At 36.3% G+C, this 23,672-nt stretch overlaps 1 protein-coding gene across 1 annotated transcript in view; it reads left to right on the top strand.

The window, feature by feature from the left end:
• The window catches only part of LOC138172885 (butyrophilin-like protein 8), a 31,638-nt gene that overhangs the window by 529 nt on the left and 7,437 nt on the right, over positions 1-23,672 (top strand). The window contains exon 2 of the mRNA XM_069102733.1: positions 10,737-10,863. Coding sequence (XP_068958834.1) covers positions 10,743-10,863 — 121 coding nt within the window. The 5' untranslated portion in view covers positions 10,737-10,742. The remainder of the gene's footprint in view (positions 1-10,736; positions 10,864-23,672) is intronic.

Below are 23,672 nucleotides of genomic sequence, written 5' to 3'. Positions count from 1 at the left end.
CACACACCAAGGGGTGGGGAAAGAGAGAGACACAGAGAAAGAAAGAAGAGAAAAAGAGGATGGAGATGAACAATGGAGTAGAAGGAGTGAGCAAAGAGAGAACCTCATTCAAGATCCCTCTCAGCTGTAAAACACACACACACACACACACACACACACACACACACACACACCCCTTCAAGTCAGGCTGGAAAGATAACTTGCCTGGAAGCAAAGGAAAAGACAAAAGAATATCTGAATGTCCCTAGGTACACAAAACTTTAGTAATTTCCTTAGCAAAAAAAAGAAGATACTGTAATCTAGTTCTCAGGGCAAGCAAGTGGTGCAATGGATAGAGAGCCATGCCTAAAGTCAGAAAAACTGACCTTCCCGAGTACAAATCTGACTTCATGCACATATTAGCTATGTAACTCTGGGGAAGACATGTAACCTTATTTGCCTCAGTTTCTTCATCTATAAAATGAGCTTGAGGAGGAAATGGCAGGCCACTCCAGTATCTTTGCTAAGAAAACACCAAATGAGGTCACAAAGAGTTGGACATAGCTGAAAAGGACTAACAATAATCTAATTTTCAGTCATATTTAAAAGTTTAGAATTGTTTGAAGTGACATCTTATTTTGTCACAGTGTATGCATTGTCTTATTTTTACTTTTCATAACTCCTGCATTATTTTGTTGTAGTGGATGCTTTGTTTTGTTTTCATTTTTTCAGAACTCCTGTATTAAGATCAAGGGATTTCATTTAAACAGAAAAGCAATTTTCTGTGGGTGTATTAAACAGAACTTGCTTATTAAGAACTTACTTGTTTAAGTAAATCTCAAAGAAATCAAGCAGTAGAACTAAAAGTTATATTTTTCTTCCTTTCAATGACATCCTCCTTCTTTTGGGATTGCTGTGCTTTCTCTGCTCATTGAGACACAATTATTGCATTCAACTTGCAAAATGTATATGGCACTGTATCAACAATGCTATATTCACAATGCCTATGGAGATTACAAATATGCTGATATAATTATCCATCACAAAATACATCATGCTTGCCATATGGGGAAATAAACTAGAAAATTTATTAAGATAACAAAAGACTGAGTCCCAAAACCAGAAAGTGAAAGCCATCAGAGTAGTTATGATATTGGCACAGGTAGATAAAGTAGAAAGCACCCACATTTTCAAGCCTTTAAAACAGAACAGGCTACCTCAGGCAAAGGTCCTCCTCTCCCCACTCACAGCAACCACCCAGCGTCCGGGAAGCGCACTCCCAGCAGCTCCAGCCCCTGGCAGTCCTCAGTAGGAGTCCTTAGCAGATATTCTGGTTAACTCAAAAAGGGCTTCGCGCTGCCACAGCCGCTGCCTCTGCTGCTGCTGCCACCGTCACCGCCACCGCCAGCCACCGCAGGAACTCCAGCTTGGCTTCCGCTTCCTCTTGCTCCGCCCCTTCCTGCTACGTCAGCAAGTCCAATGGGGCATGGAAGATCTTTAAATCCCATAACCTTACAGGTACTCCCTGGTGTCACTCCCTACCCCAACTATCTAAATCTTATGTGAATCAGATACTTTGTCTTCATATGGCAAATATAAGTAGAGTCCCATGTGTATGTCCCAGATACTCTATCACTGGCATCAGACACTCTCTTCTACTGACTCATGCAAAGAACAAAAACTTAGAGTAACATAAAAAAGAAGAAACATTTCATGATTTAAAAGTGGGCTCATTGACTACTATACCTATTTCCTCACTCCTTTCCTTTCAGAAGAAGTGGCAAATTCTTTACAACTATATTATTGTTTTAATTTTAATTATGTTTGATAATGGGTTCAACAAAGTTAGGGTATGAGGAGGGGTTGTGTTAGTAAATGTTTAACAACTGATTCTGCAAAATATATGTATATATAATCTATAATAATATAAAATATAGTATATATACACATGACAAATTCAAGTATAATTTACACTATTTGTACATTTTTTCATGGTTTGAGCTCAGAATTCACATTTTATCTTCAACTATTTAATATTTTATTTTTCTGAATTGCATGTAAAATAATTTTTGACATTCATTTTTATAAGTTTTTAGTTTCAAATTCTCTCCTTCCCCTCCCCACCATTGAGAAGGTAAGTAATTTGATACAGGTTATACATATGTATTGATGCAAAACATATTTCTATATTTGTTATATTGCAAAAAAAAGAGATACACCAAGAAAAAAACAACCCAACAACATGAAAAATAAAGGAAAAATGTGTTTTGATCTGCATTCAGACTCCCTCAGTTCTTTCTCTGTAGATGGATAACATTTTTCATTATAAATTCTTCAGAGTGATCTGGGATCCTTGTATTGCTAAGAATGCCTAAGAATTGACAGTTGAGTATCATACAGTGTTACTGTTACAGCGTACAGTGTTCTCCTGGTTTTGCTCAATTCACTTTACATAAGTTTATGTAAGACTTTCCAGGTTTTTCTGAGAGCATACTGCTCTTCTTATATCACAATAGTATTCCCTCACAATCATATACAAGAAATTCTTCAGTCGTCCCCTAATTGATGGGCATTCCCTCAATTTCCAATTCCTTGCCACCATAAAAAGTGCTGCTATAAATAATTTTGTACTTATAAATCCTCTTCTTCTTTTTTAAAAATTTCTTTGACTCAGTAGTGAGTCAAAGGGTATGCATGTTTTTACAACCCTTTGGGCATAGTTTAAAAATGTGCTACATAATATTTGAATCAGTAAAAACTTCACCAACAATACTTTAGTGTCTCACTTTTCCCACATCCCCTCCAACATTTGTCATTTTCCTTTTCTGTCAAATAAAGTTGTTTAGATTACTATTGAGTGGTAACATAGAGTTGTCTTAATTTGCAATCTTTAAACAATAGTGATTTCTACCATTTTCCCCATGATTATAGAGAACTTTGATTACTTTATCTGTAAACTGCCTGTTCACAACGTTTGACAATTGATCACCTTGAAAGGATCTTATTTTTATGAAATTGATTCATTCTTTTTATATTTCAGAAATGAGGTTTTTTCCCCCAGAGAAAATTGCCATAATTTTTTTTCACAGATACAATTACTGACTTTGTATTTCCCTCCATCCTCTGTCCACCCATTTATCCTATTCTTTCTTTCCTTTCAACCTGTCTATCCTCAAAAGTGTTTTCTTTCTGTCTTTTACTTAGACCAATACAAAATAGAAGTCCCACAGGATATTCCCTCCTCCAATCAGCTCTCTCCCATATTTTCTCCCATACCGCTTTCAATTTTACAGAAGGGCATGGTGGATCTCTATGCCCCAGTGCCTGTATATCTTATATCCCATATACATGTAAAATAGTATTAATAATAGTATATATATATATATATATATATATACATATATATATATATAACTTTTTTAGACATTTGATTTTAAAACTTTGAATTCTAGATTCATTCCCTTCCTCCCTTGTCACTCACCCTTATTGGGAAGATAAGCAGTTCAGAATAGGTTGTACATGTGTAGCTAATGCAAAACAATAACATAGTGGACATATTGTAAAAGACTGACTATATTTCTCTCCCACCTATCCCACCTCCCACTTGTCCTATTCTCTACTTTGATCTGTACCTTTTCAAAAGTGGGTGCTTCCAACTTCCCTCCCCCCCCCAGTCTGCCCTCCCTTCCATCATCCCCCTCTCATCCTCTTCCCCCCTACTCTCCTGTAGGGTGATATACCTTATTCAGTGTGTATTTCATTCCCTCCCCAAACCAAATTCAATGAGAATAAGGTTGACCCATTCCCTTTTGCCTTCCTATTCTTCACCTCCAATGTAACCATTTTCCCTTGCCTCTGCTGTATGAAAAAGTTTCCCCCATTCTCTCTCTCCCCATCTCCTCTCATTATATTCCTCTCTCACATCTTAATTTCACCTTTTAAGAATCACCCCTTCCTATTGAATGGGTCCTGTCCCCTCTATCTATGTATACCTGTAAACATATGTACACACATTCACATATGTATTCATATGCCCATATACCCTCATATATACATACATATATATATATATGTGTGTGTGTGTGTGTGTGTTTGTTTCTATTCCCTTCAACTATTTTCATACTGAGAAAAGTTTCATCTGTTACAATTACTGTTTTTCCATGTAGGCATGTTAATAGTTCAACTTTAAGTTCCTTATGATTTCTTTTCCCAGTTTACCTTCTCATGCTTCTCTTGCTTCTTGTATCTGAATGTCAAATTTTCTATTCAACTCTGGTTTTTTCAGCAAGAATGCTTGAAAGTCCTCTATTCCACTGAATGACCATGTTTTACCCTGAAACATGATACTCAGTTTTGCTGCATAAGTGACTCTTGTTTTTAATCCCAGCTCCTTTCACCTCAAGAATATCACAGTCCGAGCCCTTCGATTCCTCAGCGTAGAAGCTGCTAGATCCTGGGTTATCCTGATTATGTTTCTACAATATTCAAATTTTTTCTTCCTGGCTGCTTGTAATGTTCTCTCATTGATCTGAGAATTCTGGAACCTGGCTATAATATTCCTAGGAGTTTTCTTTTTGGGATCTTTTTCAGGAGGTGATCAGTGGATTCTTTCAACCTCTATTTTGCCTTCTGGTTCTAAAACATCAGGGCAGTTTTCCTTAAGGACTTCTTGGAGGATGATTTCTAGGTTCTTTCTTTGATCATGGCTTTCAGGTAGTCCAATAATTTTTAAATTATCTCTCCTGGATCTATTTTCCAGATCAGTGGTTTTTCCAACGAGATATTTCACGTTGCCTTTCATTTGTTTGGATCTGTTTAATAGCATCTTGATTTCTCATAAAGTCATTAGCTTCCATTTGCTCCAATCTAATTCTGAATGATTCTCCTCATTGAGTTTTTGAGATTATTTTTCTGTCTGGCAAATGCAGCTTTTTCAGGCATTCTTCTCTTCATTGCCTTTTTGAGCCTCTTTTGCCATTTGAGTTAGTCTATTTTTTAAGATATGAATTTCCTCAATCATGCTGTTGACTCTCATTTCATTATTTTCTTGCATTTTTCTCATTTCTCTTCCCAATTTTTCCTCCACTTCTCTTATATGCTTGTTAAGGCCTTCTATGGCCTGTAACCAGCTCATATTTTCTTTTGAAGCTTTTGATGCAGGACTTCTGACTTCACTGTTTTCCTCCTGTTCCATGCTTTGATCCTTTTTGTCCCCATAACAGGAGTCTATTATTGGGTTCTTCTGCTTGCTTTGTGTCCTTTGCCTGGTCATGTTGTCTCTCAATTACTTGAGTTTTGGATTTTTGCCACAGTACAACTCTGCTACCATACAGGGGAGCTTCATACCAAATACTGGGGTTTTCTCAGCTGCCAGAGGTATTAGTTGGGTGCCCTCTCTGAAGCCTCCACACACTCTGGCAAGCTGGTCACACACCCCAGGACCTCCACCCTAGACTGCAATCCAGATCCAAGCAGGTTAAAGCAAGAGCAATTACCCCTCAGACTGGTCGCTTGGTCCCCCTACAGTCTGCAGGCCAGGAGCTGAATCTGCCACGTGGTGGCTGCACCACAGTCCTCAGTAGCTTCTTGCCCCAGGGGCAAAAGCCATCACACTCCCAACTACTGGGTCCCAAAGTCCACAGTGCACTGACCTTTCACTTAGTCTTTAGCATCTATGTGTTGATAATTCTGGAAATGCCCACAGCTGCTGGTGATCTGGAGTCCCTCTAGCTGGTGGCTGGTCAAGCCCACCCTGGGGATAAAACCCCAGTGTGGGGGCTGGGCTGGGCTCCCAGAGCGCTGTTCTGGCCAATTCCTGCCAGTCTGCCCAGCTGTCCTCAATGTGAGGTTAGCTTCTCTGTGTCATTTTGTGGGTTCTGTAGCTCCAGAGTTTGTTCAGAGTCCCCTTTTACATGAATTGGGGAAGGTAGGAGCCAGAGCCTGCAGAGGTGCTTCTACTCTGCCACCTTGACCCCACCCCCTGTTCTATTACATTTAAATAATTTCTTTCTGGCTGCTTGCAGTATTTTCATATTTCCTTTTGAGGTTTCAAATGTAAGTATATTAACAATGTTGTCCTCTTCTGAGTTTATGTTTTAATATTCCCCATTCCCATAAAAAGAATCTATGGTCAGTCTTTATTTTTGCTTCTTGCTTATGATGTTTGCCTATTTTCTGACTTTTGTAGTTGAGTTCTCCTACTGGAGCACAACGGGGCACTGTTCCAATTCTTGTGCTGGGTGCCAGGGGTTTGGTCACTGATTTTGTGTGCTGGGGCCTCAGGTCCAGGCAATTAGAAGCTGTAGCCTTCTGGAAAGCTTACCTGATGCTGAGCTGGGGTCCTAGTGGTCGTGTCTGGCATTTTCTGAGGCCAGGTAGAGTTTTTTCTGCCTTTCCCCAGGGGCTACATTGAAAGTTATGGAGGTCCACCACTTGAAGAGGCCTGCCTGCCTGAGACTGTGCCAGAGTACAATGGTGGGCCCCTGAACTGGAGTTTGCAGTTTCCTCTGGCAATGCTAAGGAATATGAGGGGTCCTGGTATTAGAGTTTGCCTGCTCCAACACACTGGGGCTTAGGATATCCTGCTGGTTTGGTGAGGTGGGGCTTTCTGCCAGCTTGCTGGGATACTTGCTGTCCTGGAATGTTCTCCCCTTTTTAACCAAGTTTCCCAGGCTAAAAGACTGCTCCATCCCAACTTTCTGCTGACTGTTGTTCCAGAATTTTTCCTGGGGTGATATTTTTTTTGTTTTTTTAGAGGTCAATATGGGAGAATGACAGTGATTTACTGCTTACTCTGACATCTTGTCTCCCTGAAGTCCCATTTCTTTCTCTTACTCCTTTATCCTTCTACTTTCCTGCAGAGTAAAATAGATTTCTCTACCCAACTGAGTGTTTATGTCATTCCTCCTTTGAGCCAATTCCAATAAATGTATGGTTTAAGCATTACCTCCTTCACTTCCCCAATCTTCCTCTACACAGTAAAAACTTTTTCTTGTCTATTTTATGTGACAAATTTTATCTCATTCTACCTCTACTTTTCCCCTTCTCCCAGTGCATTCATCTTTCTCAGTACTTAATTTTATTTTTTTAAGATAATCATCATATCATATTCAATTCACATCCATGTCCTTTATCTGTCTATACTACTTCTAACTACCTTGAAAATGAGAAAGGTTTTAGGAGTTACAAGTATCATGTTCCCATGTAGAAATCTAAATAGCTTAACCTTTTGAAAACATTATCATTTTTCTTTCCTGTTTATATTTTTATGCTCCTCTTGGGTCTTCTCTTTGAAAGTCATTTTTTTTATTCTGTTCTGGTCTTTTCATCAGAAATGTTTGAAAGTCTTCTATTTCATTGAATCTCCATTTTCCCCCTTGTAGCACTATATTCAGTTTTGCAGGCTAGGCAACTTTGGTTGTAATTCTAGTTCTTTTGCCCTCTGAAATAAGCCTTCTGATCCTTTGATGTATAATCTATATCTTGTGTTATTCTGATTGCTCCATGATTTTTAAACTGTTTCTTTCTAGACGCTTGCAACTTTTTTTGTCCTGGTAACTCTGGCATTTGGCTAAAATACTCCTGGAAGTTTTCATCTTGAGTGCTCTCTCAGGAGGTGATCAGGACATTTTTTCAATTTATATTTTACTCTCTTCTAAAATATCAGGGCATTATCCATGATATTTTATAGAAATATTATTTCTAAGCTCTTTTTTAATCTTGGCTTTTAAGTAGAACAATAATTTTAAAATTATCTCTCCTAGATTTATATTCAAAATCAGTTGTTTTTTTTCCCAAGGAGATATTGTATTCTATTTTTTTAAATTCTTTTGGTTTTGTTTTGATATTTTGTGTCTCATAAAGTCATTAACTTCCACTTGCCGAATTCAAATTTTTAAAGAATTATATTCTTTGGTGAGCTTTTGTGCTTTCTTTTCCATTTGGCCAATTCTACCCTTTAAGCAGTTATTTTCTTCAGTTAAATATTGTACCTCTTTGTTCCACTTGACCAGTTCTACTCTTCAAGGCATTCTTCTCCTCACTGGATTTTTGTACCTCTTTTTACCATTTGGCCTATTCTGCTTTTTAATGTGTTATTTTTCCAATATATTCTTATTCCTTCTTTACCTAGCTAATGATTCTTTTTTAAAAGCTTGATTTATTTTATTTTTCCACCAATTTCATGTATAAAGAATTTTTACATTTTTTTTTTCAAATTTTCAATTCCAAATGCTCTTGCACCCTCCCTGCTCTCTGCTCCCCCCCTTCACACTGAGAAGGCCAGTAATTTGACATAGTTTATTCATGTGTAGTCACGCAAAATACACTTCCATGTAAGTCATGCTGTGAAAGAAAACACAGACAACCCACGCAAATTAAGAAAGTAAAGAAAAAAATGTATTTTTGATCTGCATTCAGGCTCCAGCTATTCTTTCTCTTGAGATGGACAGCACCTTTTATCATAAATCCTTCAGAATTGTCTTGGATTATTGTATTGCTGAAAATAGCTAAGTCATTCACAGTTCTACATCATGCCATATTGCAGTAACTGTGTACAATTTTCTCCTGCTGTTGCTCATTTCATTTTGCATCAGTTCATATAATTCTTTCCAGATTTTTCTGAGAGCATCCTGTTCATCATTTTTTATGGCACAATTGTATTCCATAACAATCATATACAATACATTGACTCTTTTTCTTCATTATTTTATTATATCACTCTCATTTCTCTTCCCAATTTTTCCTCTCTTTTCCTTGATTTTAAAATATTTTTGACTATATTGTCCTTTTCTGAGTGTGTGTTTTATCTCTCTTGTCACCATAGTAACTTTCTATAGCAGAATCTTTTTTTCTCTAGTTTCCTTATTTTCCTAGCCTATTTCTTGCATTTTACCTCTATGGCAAAGTGGGCCACTGCTTCTGAGGTGGAGGTAACACTTTCCTAAACTTCAGGGTTTTTGTGCTGCTGTTTTCAGAGCTGATTCCAGGGGTCTGTAAGCTTTCATTTCTTCCAAGGTGGTATGATCTAAGGGGAGGTGCTACTATCTTCTGGCCTATGCTCTGGTCTGTGAGTGACCACAAGCACTCTTTACTTCTCTGGAACTGTGATCAGGGTCCCTGCTCTACTGTGGCAACAAGTTCTGGTGTGTTAGTACTCCTAAAACTTTGGACTGCCACCCAGGACTGCAACTTGAATCCAAGTGTGAGCAAAGCAACAGAATCCTGCCCTCACTGCCAGTCAAGGAACCTCTCAATCTCTTTCTGATAAGTTGCCCAACCCCCTTACTGTGTGTGAGCTGAGAGTTCTCGAAGTAGCCACTGCCACTACTGATTGAGTAGCACAGAAGGCCTCTTCTGCTTTTCTGGGTCCCAATCTATGTTGGGATAGTCTATCCTAGACTGTGCTCCACTTTCACTCTGTTGTGACAGACATTGTTGTTTTTGTCATTGTTGTTATTGTTGACTAAATTGTCTTGGACTGGAAAATTGTTTATTTTGAGGGGTTTTTTTTTTGCTTTCTTTTGTGGGTTATGCCATTGTGGAATTTTTGGGGGGCATTTTTAAATTTATTTGGACTCAAATTTGGGAGAGCTCAGGAACATCCTTTACTTTTCTCCATCATTTTGGCTCAGCATTTCTAGATATACCTTCTATGTTACTTTCTTAAATCTAGAAATCAACAACAACAAAAACAGACAAGACCTGATTTGTAGTATATGCCAATTTTAAAGGTATAAATGTTCAAACTGAAAATTTCATAAACATTTCTGGAAAGCCAGGAGGATCTGATTCCAGCATACCCTCATTCTGAAACCCAAGGATCAACCCCCTTCCTACCAATACCACCAGCCAATCCTTTCTGCTATATTTCCCCTGTCTTGCCCCTCAGTAGTTATGCAGAGCTTTATCCAAGAAGGAATATTTACTGACATTCCCCATCCCTGATCTTCCACCCTCTCCCAAGACAGAATCAATGACTGAGCACATAATAACAAGCAGAATAGGGAAAGGGAGAAAAGAAGGCCTGTGGGATATAAATTATTAACTCCATGTAAAAAAAAAGACACTATCTATACAATCAAAGCTCCCCCACCTTTTCTACTCTTGCTGAGCATATACTTTGAGAGTCCATGGACTGTTTATGGGTGAGGTGCTACTGTCCCTTACTACTCTTATTATGTTTGAACTGGAAAAGAACATGTGGGTCACCTAGTTTAACTCTTCTGTATGACAAAGAAAACAGAAATGAAGTGACCTGTCTGAGACTGAACAGGTCAGCTCTTTTTTTACTTGTCTGAACCTCTGAGTCACCAGAAAAATTTTAGACTGGTGAAAGCTGAACTAACAGGTCAGTTGGCAGGATTAAAGCAAATTATGCAATAGCTCTAGTCTATTTCTTAGTCTTTGATTTTTCCTTTTATTTCCTTTACACTATATTTGCATTATCATAGTTTCAGAAGTCATACATCTCCATTCTTCCCTTGTTGCTTGATTGGGCATAATAATATGTTCTATTTAACCCTATAAGGGACAAAATTCTCTTTCAATTGCTCCTGTTAACAGTTTGAATTGGGTTGTAGGTAAGAGAATCAATTTTTTCCCTAGGTAAATTCTGAAGAGTACTGTCTGTTTTTAGTAATGGAATTCCAAATCTATGAGACCTATTTAAGAATCAGAGAATTAGTCTTATACTTCTGACTTGCCTCCAGTGCTTCTTACTACATAATCTAAGATATCTCGTTGCCCTTTGTTTACAGGTTCTCATGAATAGTTTCACAGATATGTTGAGTATCTCAGCTCTTCTATGCCACATTCAAGCCTCCAGATCATTTGAGTACCATCTCTTCCTTATCTTTGCTCTCTGCCTCATATATCCGGGATCAGGTAAGCCTATCCTTGTTTGTGCCACTCTCTGTCTTCTCTTTACCTCCATGTCTATTCTACTCAATTCAACTCAGCAAACACTAGAATTAGACTTGTGTTAATTTAAATATATAATAGCTTAGTTGGTAAGAAATCACCCTTGTTGGTTGGAGTCCACCAAAAGTCAAATAGGGTCTATAGATTTCACCCTAACATTGGCCTGTCACCTATCAGTGTGCTTTTTTGTGTATAAGTGCTTATTCATATCATCATTTTTGGTGAAGGAAGAAAAAGTAAGCAGCCATGTTCCTGTTATATTATTTGAGAAGTACTAATAAGTATCTTCCTCACCAAACATATCTCCCAAGCCAGCCTTATGTAGTATCTACTCATTTTACTCAGTTTTTAACTGAAGGTAGTGAAAACCTCCATAAAAATATGTTCCATACTTTCATCCTTCACTTCTTCTTTCCTAGCTTTCCTCTCATCCTCTCTTTCCAATCCACACTCTTAATTCCCCTTTACCTCCCTTCCTTACCTCCTTCCTCTCCATTTATCCTTTTCTCCTTTCTTTATTCTCTTTTTTAACCACCTCCTTACTTATCTTAGATTTCATCTCCCTATTAATAATTTTTATTCCATTCTTCCTAGTCCAAAAACTATCAGGAAAAAATAAAAAAGGTGTGAGTAGTTCTTCCTTCTCTCCATCATCTCTATTATCATCCTTGCATAATTAAAATATTCTTTCACCTTAAATAAAACTAGAAAGCCCAGTTTCTGTCCTTGGCATTCATGTAAGTGTCAGACATATTAATGATACTATTTTATAGGACCAAGCTACTATTCTTTTGTTTAAAGTTTATGACGAGACTTCCAGGAACCAAGATGGTGGAGAAAACAGTAAGTTACTCTCACTCTCCCTTATAAGCCTTGAAAAACCCAGAGAACACTGCCTCAGGACAAATTATGGAACAGTGAAGCCAACAGAAAGATGGAGTTTAGCAGTTTTTTAGCTCATGAGGCTAGGGAGATTTACAGGAAAGGTCCTTCTTGCTGTGACAGAAGGTGACCAGTACAGGACAGGCAACATCCTGTCACAGCAGTGGCAAGTCCCACCTCAGCAAACCAGCAGGAGAACCTGAGCCCCAGGATTGTGTATCAGGCAAATAACAACACCAAGAAACCCCCCCCCCCCCCACACACACACACACCACTACCACCACCACCACCATGTGCCTTCACACAGCCAGAGGAACCAGCAGTCACCAGCATGGAGAACCACCACTTGCATTGTGGATGGTCATCCACCAGTAACTAAGCCTACCCCTGCTTCTGGGGAGGAGGCAACCTCCAGCAGTGTAAAAGCAAGAACCCCAGCATACCCAGGATGACTTCCTTACACAGGTTCTTTGATCTGCTTTTCTAGGAAACACTATTCAAAAAGAGGTTAACAATCCTACTTTCATTTACCTTCACTAGATCAGGGGAAAGGTCAGCACCCTGAATGTCAAAATGCAAGCAAAGAAATTAACATAAAGAACAACAAACATGGGGGCGGCTAGGTGGTGCAGTGAATGGAATGCTAGCCCTGGAGTTAGGAGGACCTGAGTTCAGGTCCATCCTCAGACACTTAACACTTACTAGCTGTGTGACCTTGGGCAAGTCACTTAGCCCCATTTGCCCTGACTCCACCAGCCCCCCAAAAAAGAAAAAATAAAGAACAACAGACAGGATTCTGACTTCCTGGGTCAAAACAACAGTGCTATTCACTTTACATACACCACTGGGTTGAGAGAGTCTTTACATCTGAGCAGCTGGGTGTCTGAATATATGGTCACTCGGTGTTGACCAGGAAATCAAATGGTTCTTCTCATAAGCAAACCCCCAAAGCAAAATAACAATTTAGAGTATATATACACTTCTCAAAACCAGAAGGTTTCACAACCCTTGTGACTCAGTGTCTAATTAGGTTAGTATTAAAATGTGTAAAAACCACCCTATAAGCAAGCCTCCCCCTAAGCAAGCACCTCCTTAGGCAAATCCCTCCCCCAATAAGCTCGATGTGATTCAGATGTATAACAGCTGGGCACATAGGACTATTAATGGGCAGAGAAGATCCTATATCCCATTAACATTACAAGTGTCCAGTACTTACTTACACTCTTACACCTCACCCCAAGAGTTTCTGTGAAACCCTAGGGAAACACAGAAAAATTTTACCTGATATTAGCAAACACCAGGCCACTCACCACCAACAACTCCAGCTCAGGACCAGGTAAGCTACAGCCTATACAGCCTCAGTGAGGCCCCAGAACACAAAGCCAGTAACTAGGCCCCTAGCCCACAACAAAAAGTATGAAACAGTGCCCCGTGTGCCCCAGAAGAAGAGACCAACTTTAAAGGCCAGGATAAAGGCAAACACCTTTAGCAAAAAGCAACAAGGAAAAACAAAGACCATAGATTCTTATTATGGGGACACATTACGCCCACATCTGAAAACTAAAAGGGAAATATGAGCTGGTCTCAAAACCAAAAAGTCTTCCTGAAAGAGCTCAAGTAGGATTTCAAAATTGAAATTAGAGAGGTAGAAAAAATGAACAATTTCTTTAAAAATACAATTGACAAAATGGAAAAAAAATTACTGAAGAAAAGAATTCCTTAAAAAGTAGAAATTACCAAATGGAAAAGAAGGTAAGAGAAGAATTCCTTAAAAATTAGAATTGGGCAAGAGGAAACTAATGCCTGTATGAGACATCAGGAATCAGTCAAACAAAATGAAAAAAATGAAAAAATAGAAGAAAATGCAAAATACTTCATTGGAAAAATAACTGACATTGAAGATCCAGGAGTGGTAATTTAAGAATTATTGGTCTATCTGAAAGCCATGATTAAAAAAATGAGCCTGGACTGCATCTTCCAAGAAATCATGAAGGAAAACTGTCCAAAGGTCCTAGAATGAGAGAGTAAATTAGTACCATACCAATCACCACCTAAAAGAGATCCTAAATTGAAAAAACCAAGAAATATTTTAGGCAAATTCCATAATTAGGTCAAGAAAAAATACTGCAAGTAGCTAGAAAGAAACAATTCAAATATTGTGGAACCACAGTCAGGATTATGCAAAACCTTGTAGCTTCTACATTAAAAGATGACAGGCTTTGGAATCTGATATTCCCTAAGGGAAAGGAGTTTGGATTACAACCAAGGATCAGCTACCCAGCAAACTTGAGCATAATCTTTCAGGCAAGGAGATGGACATTCAATTAAAGTGGGTACTTAAAGATCTTCCTGATAAAAAGACCAGAGTTCAATAGAAAAAAATTGATTTTCAAATAGAAAGCTTAAGAGATGGATGCATAAAGACCTAAACAGGAAAAACAAAAAAATGTTATTCAATAAGGGCAAATTGTTTACATTCCTACTGGGAAAATGATACTTATAACTCTTGAGAACTGTATCTTTATTATGACATTTAGAAGGGATATACATAGACAGAGCGTGTGGATAAAAATTGACTTTCATGTCATGATAAAAAAAACTAATTAAGGTGTGAAAAGGGATTGTGCGGGGAGAAGATGAAAGGAGGAGGCAGGAAAAAGTAAATTAAATCACATGAAGGGGCATAAAAACAAATTACAATACAGGGAAAGAATTGAGGAAGATGAGCATTGTTTGAACCTCATACTCAGTTAGTTATAGCAATCTAACTTGCCATATAGACAGAAGGAGGGAAAATGAGAAAGAGAAAGAAGGGGGGGAAGGGAGAAGGGAGGAAAGAGGTAGTAAGGAGAAAGGGAAAGAAAAGGAAGAGGACTGATAGAAAGGAGAGAAGATTGAGGGAGACTGTGATCAAAAGCAAAAGGAAAAATAAAAGTATAAAGAGAGTGGGGAAACAGGATAGAAAAAAAGACACAGATAGTAATCATAACTGTGGATGTGAATGGGATGAACTCTCCCATAAAACAGAAGTAGATAGAAAAATGGATTAAAAATCATAGTCCTACAGTGTGTTGTTTACAAGAAACACATTTGAAACAGAGATATAGACACATGGTAAAGGCAAAAGGCTGGAGAAAAATTTTTTGCTTCAACTGAAGTAAAAAAAAATAAAGCAGCAGAAGCAATCCTGATCTCAGAGAAAGCAAAAGCAAAAACAGATCTAATTAAAAGAGATAAGAAAGGAAATGATGTCCTGCTAAAAGGTACCATAGACAATGAAGTAATACCAATTCTAAACATATATGCACCAAATTGTAGAGCATCCAAATTCTTAGAGAAGTAAAGATAGTTAAAGGAAGAAATAGACAGCAAAATTATTCTAGTGGGGGACTTCAACCTCCCCTTCTCTGAACTAGCTAAATCTAACTACAAAATAATTCAGTTCCACAATCTCTGGGTTCATTTTGGCAGGAGGATTCCCAAATATTTTATAATGTCTACAGTAACTTTAAATGGAATTTCTCTTTCTATTTCTTGTTATTGGATTTCATTAGAAATATGTAGGAATGCTGAGGATTTATGTGGGTTTATTTTCTATCCTGCACCTTTGCTAAATTTATTTATTATCTCAAGTACTTTTTTATTTGATTCTCTAGGATTCTCTAAGTATACTATCTTATCATCTCCAAAGACTAATAGCTTAGTCTCGTCTTTGCCTAATCTGATTCCTTCAATTTCCTTTTCTTCTCTTATTGCAGCTGCTAACATTTCACTGGAGGTAGATTCACCCTTTTCATTTTTGATACTCATAATTTGGTTTTCTTCTTTCTTTTTTTGTCATATTTACTAAAGGTCTATCAATTTTATCGCTTTTTTCATAAAACAGATATTATTTTTATTGATTGATTCAATAGGTTTCTCAGTTTCAATTTTATTAAACTCTCCTTTGGTTCTCAGTATTCCCAATTTAATATTTAATTGGGGATTTTCAATTTGTGCTTTTTTAAAGCTTTTTCATTTACATACCCAATTTATTGATCTCTATTTTCTTTATTTTATTCATGTATGCATTCAGATATATGAAATTTCCCCTAAGAACTACTTTCACTGTATCCCACAAGTCTTGGCATGTTGTCTCACTGTTGTCATTCTCTTTAATGAAGTTACTAATTGTTTGTATAATTTCTTGTTTCACCCACTCATTCTTGAGGATTAAATTATTTAATTTCTAATTAGTTTTTAGTCTATCCTTCCATGGCCCTTTATTGCACATAATTTTATTGCATAATGATCTGATGAAGACACATTTAATATTTATGCCTTTCTACATTGACTTGTGAGGTTTTTATGCCCTAGTACATAGTCAATTTTTGTGTATGTGCTATGTACCACTGAGAAGAAGGTATATTCCTTTTTATCCCCATTCAGTTTTCTCCAGAGGTCTACCATATCTACCTTCTCTAAAATTCTATTCACTTCCTTAACTTCTTTCTTGTTTATTTTGAGGTTGGATTTTTCAAGTTCAGAGTGGGGGAGATTGAAGTTCCCCACTAATATGGTTTTGCTATCTATTTCTTCCTCTAACTCCCTTAATTTCTCCTCCAGGAATATGGATGCTATACCACTTCGTGCATATATGTTTAGTATTGATATTACTACATTTTCAATGGTGCCTTTTAGCAGGATATAGTTTCCTTCCTTGTCTCTTTTAGTTAGATCTATGTTTGCTTTTGCTTTGTCTGAGATTAGGATTGCCAGCCCTGATGTTTTTAATGTAGCTGAAGCATAATATAGTCTATTCAAGCCTTTTAACTTTGCCCTGTGTATATCCCCCTGTTTCAAATGTGTTTCTTGTAAAAAGCATATTGTAAATATGGGACAACTTTTTAAAATGACTCAGTACTGTATATATTTGAGAAATGAGATTTTTTCAGAGAAATTTGCTACCAATTTTCTTCCCAGTTTCCTGTTTTTCTTCTAACTTTGACTTCATTTTTTGCAGAATCACCTCTAAAATTTTAAATATTTTATTTTTTAATCACATGTAGAAACAACTTAAACACTTTTTTCAAAATTTTGAATTCCAAATTCTCTACTTCTTTTCTTCTCTCTCCTCTCATTGAGAAGGAACACAATTTGATATAATTTACACCTGTGCAATTGTGCAAAATATGTTTCCATATTAAATATGCTGTAAAAAGAAAATACCAGCCAAAACAAATAAGAAAAAAAAAGAGTATACTTTGATCAGCATTCAGATTCCATTAGTTCTTTCTACGGAAGTGAAAAACATTTTTCATCATAAATCCTTTGAGATTTTCTTGGATCATTGTATTGATAAAAATATCAGTCATTCACAGGTAGTCCTCATACAATATTTCTGTTACTGTGTACACTCTTCTCCTAGCTCTGTTCACTTCACTTGGTTCATGTAAGATTTTCTGGGTTTTTCTGAAACGATATTGCTAAGCATTCTCATAGCACAATAGTGTTCCATCACAATCATATACCACAACTTGTGCAGATATTCCCTGGTTGATTGGCATCCCCTCAATTTCTAATTATTGTCATGCCAAAAAGAGGTACTAGAAATATTTTTGTACATATCGGTCCTTTCCTTTGTCTTTTAATCTTTTTGAAATACAAACGCTGAGTAGTGGGGCTGCGGGGTCAAAGTTTACACACAGTTTTGCAGCCTTTTGGACATAGCTAAAAATTGTTCTCCAGAACCAGAATGAATACGTAACTCCATCAACAATATATTATGGTCCCAATGTTCCCACATCCCCTCCAACATTTGGCATTTTCTTTTTCTATAATATTAGTCAATCTGATAAAGATATGAAGTGGTACCTTGGAATTGCTTGAATGTGCATTTCTCTAATTATTAGTGATTCAGAGCAATTTTCAGAGGACAATAGATTTTCATCATCTGAAAAGTGCCTATTCATATCCTTTCATCATTTATTAATGGGAAATAAATTATATTCATTTAAAATTGAGACACATATTGGGGAAATATATTTACATATTTGAGTAGTGAATACTTTATCAGAGAAACTTGCCATAAAAATATGTCTCCCACCTTTCTACTTTCCTTCTAATCTTGACTGTATTTTTTTTTTGCACAAAACTTTTTGATATAATATAATCACAAGTATCCATTTTTTAAAAAAGCAAAATATTGAATTTGTTACATATTTTAAAAGAAACCTGAGTCATAATTTCATGGATAATTCCCATTATGAGCTGGACTTTCTATGTGGAAATGCTTTTTTTTTCCCCCGTGGTGGTTGTGTCCAAATTAATTTTAATGGCATTTTATTTACTTTTAGTTTGGAACATGCAATTCTATAAGCTTTTGAGTTCCGAATTTGCTTCCCTTCCATCTCCTCTCACCTATCCCCCTGATGGCAGCATGCAATCTGATATAGGTTCTACAAATACTTTCACTTTAAATATTAGTCAAGTTGTAAAGAAGAATTGTGACTAATAGAATAGTGAGAAAGAAGAAACAAAAGAAAACAAAACAAAAAGAGAGAACAAGTAGTTTGCATCCAACTACATTCAGACTCCATAATTTTTTCTCTGAATGTGGGTAGACATTTCCATCATTTTTTTTTCTGTCTTTTGGAGTTGTCTTATAACCTTGCATTGCTGCTAAGAGGAGCTCAGTCTCTCAAAGAGAGTGATCACAGATATGATGTCTGCAATTGGATACAATGTTCTTTTGTTTCTCCTCCCCTCATTCAGCATCAGTTTATATAAGTCTCTCCAAGTTATTATGAAGTGTGTCTGCTCCTCATTTCTTATAGCACAGTAGTATTCCATTACATTCATATACCACAACTTGTAAAACCGTTTCCCAATTGATGGGCATACATTGATTTCCAATTCTTTGCCATCGTAAAAAGAGCTGCTATAAATATTTTTAAACATATGGGTCCTTTCCCACTTATATGATCTCTTTAGGATACAGTATTAGAAGTGCTCTTGCTGGGTCAAAGGGTATGCACATTTTTACAGCCCTTTGGGCATAGTTCCAAATTACTCTCCAGAATGTTTGAATCAGTACACAAATCCACCAGCAATGCCTTAGGGTTCCAATTTTACCACATCTTCTCCAGAATTTATCATTTTCCTGTTTTGTCATGTTAGCCAACGTGACAGGTGAGATGTGGAAAATCAGAGTTGCTTTGATTTGCATTTCTCTAATCAGTAGTGATTCAGGGCATTTTAAAAATATGATTATGCATGTCCTTAATTTCTTCTTCTGAAAACTGCCAGTTCATATCCTTTGACCATTTATCAACTGGGGAATGACTTGTATTCTTATATATTTGACTCAGTTCTCTATTTTAGAAATGAAGTATTTATCAGAGTTGCTGGTTGTAAAAAGTCTTTCCCAATTTTCTGCTTCTATCCTAATCTTGGTTACATTGGCTTTGTACATACAATTTTTTTTTAATTTAAAGTAATCAAAATTATCCATTTTGCATTTTGTAATGATCTCTATCTCATTTGGGCATAAATCCTTCCCTTCTCTATAAATCTGACAGGTAAACAGTTAACATTTCTAGTACCAAATTGAATAACAGAGATGATAGTGGAAATCCTTGTTTCAGCTCTGATCTTTTTGGAAATGCTTTTAGCTTGTCCCCATTAAATATAATACTTGCAGATGGTTTTAGATTGGATGTTTTTATTATTTTAAGGAAAACTCCATTTTTTTGTTTTTTTTTAATAGGAATGGGTGTTTTATTTTATCAAAAGCTTTTTCTGCATCTATTGAGATAATTGTGTGATCCCTACTACATTTGTTGCTGATATGATCAATTATACTGATAGTTTTCCTAATATTGAAATGGCCTTGCATTCCTGGAATAAATCTTACCTCAACAAAGTTAGTTCTCATGATAAGTTTCTGTAATCTTTTTTGCTAATATATCATTTAAGATTTTTGTATCCATATTAATTAGGGAAATTTGTGTATAATTTTTTGTTCTGTTTTGACTCGGCAGTTCAGGTATCAGTATAATATTTGCATCATAAAAATAATTTAGAAGGACTCCTTTTTCTTTTTTAAATTTTTTGGAGGGCAATTGGTGTTAAGTAACTTGCCCAAGGTTACACGGCTATTTTGTGTGGTGGGGGGTGTGGGGAACGTGTTAAGTGTCCGAGGCTGGAACTGAACTTGGATCTTCCTGACTCTGGGGCCAGTGCTTTACTCACTGCACCACCTAGACACCCCAAAGGACTCCTTTTTCACTAATTTTCTCAAATACTCTCTAAAGTATTGGAATTAATTGTTCTTTAAATGTTTGATAGCATTTGCTTGTAAATCCATCTGACCTTGGAGATTTTTTCCTAGGGAGTTCTTTGATGGCTTGTTCAATTTCTTTTTCTGATATTGGGTTACTAAAGTATTTTGCTTCCTTGTCTGTTAATCTGTCCGATATATTTTTGGAAATATGTATCCATTTCACTAAGATGGTCAAATTTATAGCCACATAATTGGGCAAAATAATTCACTTTTTAAAATTTCCTCTTCATTGGAAGCAATTTCACCCTTTTTATTTTTGATACTGGTAATTTGGTTTGCTTCTTTCTTTTTTAAATCAAATTGCCTAAAGGTTTATCAATTTTATTTTTTTTAGACAGATCTTAGTTTTATTCATTAGAACAATAGATTTCTTAATTTCAATTTTATTAATCTCTCCTTTGGTTTTCAGTATTTCTAGTTTAGTATTTAATTGGGGATTTTCAATTTGTGCTTTTTCTAGCTTTTTCAGTTGCCTGTCCAATTCATTAATCTCCCTTTTCTCTATTTTATTCATGTAAACATTCAGAGATATAAAACTTCTCATAAGAACTGTTTTTGCTCCATCCCATAAGTTTTGATATGTTGTCTCATTATTGTTATTCTCTTGAATGAAGTTGTTGATTGTTGCTATGATTTCTTGTTTGACCTACTCATTCTTTAGGATTAGATTATTTAGTTTCCAAATAGTTTTTAGTTTCTCTTTCCTTGACCCTTTATGACATATAATTTTTATTGCATCATGAACTGAAAAAGATACATTTAATATTTCTGCCTTTCTGCATTGACTTCTGAGGATTTTATGCCTCGGTACACGGTCAATTTTTGCGTATGTGCCATGTACCACTGAGAAGAAGGTATATTCCTTTTTAACCCCATTCAGTTTTTCCACAAGTCTACCATATCTACCTTCTCTAAAATTCTATTCACCTCCTTAACCTCTTTCTTGTTTATTTTGAGGTTAGCTTTGTCAAATTCAGAGAGGGGGAGGTTGAGGTCCCTCTCTAGTATAGTTTTGCTATCGATTTCTTACTTTAATTCCCTTAACCTCTCCTCTAAGTATTTGGATGTGATACCACTTGGTGCTATAAGTTTTGAAAAGATATTACTTCATTGTCAATGTTGCCTTTTAGCAGGATGTAGTTCCCATCCTTATCTCTTCTAATTAGATCTATATTTCCTTTTGCTTAGTCTGAGATTAGGATTGCCAGCCCTGATGTATTTAGTTTAGTTGATGCATAATATATTCTATTCTAGCCTTTTAACTTTACCCTTTGTGTATCTCCCTATTTCATGTGTTTCTTGTAAACAACATATTGTAGGATTAGAGTGTTCAATCTGTGCTGCTTTTCACTTCCATTTTGTGGGAGCATTCATCCCCTTCACATTCACAATTATGATTACTATCTATGTCTTTCTCTCCATCTTGTTCCCCCCCCTTTATGTTTTTATTTCTCCCTTCCCCTTCTTTAGAGTTTCCCTTTTGACTTCCTTCTCCCTCAATGTTCTCTCCCTATCAGCCCTCCTCCCTTTCCCTACCCTTTTCCCTTACTACCCCTTCTAACCACTCTTCCCTTATCCTTCCCCTTTCCCCTCCTAATGTCTGTCAGGCATGTTAGACTTTTATACATAATAAAATATTTTATTCTTTCCTTGAATCAAAGCCAATGAGAGTAAATCTCAAACAATGCTCTTCTCCCTCCTTTCTTTCCCTCTACTATATAATAAACTTTTGTGTCTCTTTATGTTATATTCCTATACTTAACTGAGTATATTATTCCCTCCTTGTACCAAAACCAATGACAGCAAAGCTAATACAATGGGAGTCTCCCTCCCTTCCAAACTCCAGTATAATATGTTTATATGCCTCTTTATGTGGCATGATTCACCCTTTACTTCCTCCTCCTTTCCTCTTCTCCCATTACAATTCCTTTGCACACCTTAATTAGGTTTTTTTTTTATCATCACATCAGTTAATGTATACCCACACTTTCTATCTATGTATATTCTTTTTAAATGTCATAATAATTATAGAATTCTTGATATTGACAGGTATCAGATTCCCATATAGTGATGTGGACAGTTTGCTCTTATTGAATAACAAGTTTTTGTTGTGTGTGTTTCCCTGTTTACCTTATTATGTTTCTCTTGAGTCTTGCATTTGGAGATCAAATTTTCCATTTAACTTTGGCCTTTTCCTCAGGAAGGTCTGCAAGTCCTTTATTTCATTGAATGACCATCTCCTTTCCTAAAAGTTTATGTTAATTTTTACTGCATAGTTATGCTAGATTGCAGTTTTGCATTATATGTCATGGTCCAATCTCTCTGACCTTTTACTTGTAGAAGCTGCAAGGTCCTGTATGACCCAGACTGTAGTTCTATGACATTTGAATTGTTTCTTTCTGGCTTCTTACAGCATTTTCTCCTTGACCTGATAATTTTGGAATTTGGCTACAATATTTCTTGGAGTGTTCAATTTCTGAATCTCTTTCAGGAGGTATTTGGTTGATTCTGTTGATAACTGTTTTACCCTTTGGTTCTAGGACCTCAGGGCAGTTTTCCTTGATGATTTCTTGGAATATAATGTCCATGCTTTTTTATTTCATCATAGTTTTTTGGTAGACCAATAATTCTTTAATGATCTCTCCTGGATGTAATTTCCAGGTCAATTGTTTTTCCAATGAGATATATTACATTTTCTTCTATTTTTTCATTCTTTAGAATTTTTTGACTGATTTTTGATTCCTCATAGAGTCATTAGCTTCAATTTGACTAATTCTAATTTTTAATGAGTTGTTTTCCCCAGTTAGTTTTTTATATTTCCTTTTCCATTTGTCCAATTTTACCTTTAAGGAGTTATTTTCTCCAGTGAGGTTATGTACTCCCTTTTGGGCTTGAGACCAGTTCATATTCCCTTTTGAGGTTTCAGATGTAGGTATAGGGTCAATGCTGTCCTCTTCTGAATTTGGGTCTTCTTGCTCACCATAATACGTTTCTATAGTCTTTGTTTTTCCAATTTGCATTTTGTCCATTGAGATTGCCTATTTCCTGGCTTTTAAAGTGGTATGGCATTGGTATGGCACTGAACAAGTAAATTACATCAGGTAGAACTATAATTTTCTAATATTGGCTTCATCTACCCACAAACAATTAATATTTTTCTGACTGTTTACATATGACTTTATGTTAAGTGTTTTGTGATTATATTCATATAGTTCCTGAGCCTGTCTTGGCAGGTAGAATAGCAAAACTTATTTTTTTATGTAATATAACAAATAGAATTAACAGTATTTATTTTAGCATCCCATGTATCTCCCTACCTCTTGTTTGATCATGAATTCTTCTCCTATCCATAGATCTGACAGGGAATTTCATCCTCTAATTTCCTCATGATATCAACCTTGTTGTCTAAATCATATTCCCTTTTTGACTTAATCTTTCTATATGGTGTGAGATATTGGTCTGTGTCCAGAATACAACAGACTACATTACAATTTTCTCAGCAATTTCTGCAAAATAGTGAGATTTTTGCATTTATCAAATACTAGATTATTGTGCTTATTGGTTTCTG

Source organism: Petaurus breviceps, unplaced genomic scaffold, assembly GCF_028583685.1.
Source record: "Petaurus breviceps papuanus isolate PSGF00001 unplaced genomic scaffold, PetGlider_PUasm1.0 551, whole genome shotgun sequence".
NCBI classification, from domain to species: domain Eukaryota; kingdom Metazoa; phylum Chordata; class Mammalia; order Diprotodontia; family Petauridae; genus Petaurus; species Petaurus breviceps.
Note: the sequence above shows the minus strand (reverse complement) of the source record. Positions and strands in the feature narration are given on the sequence as shown.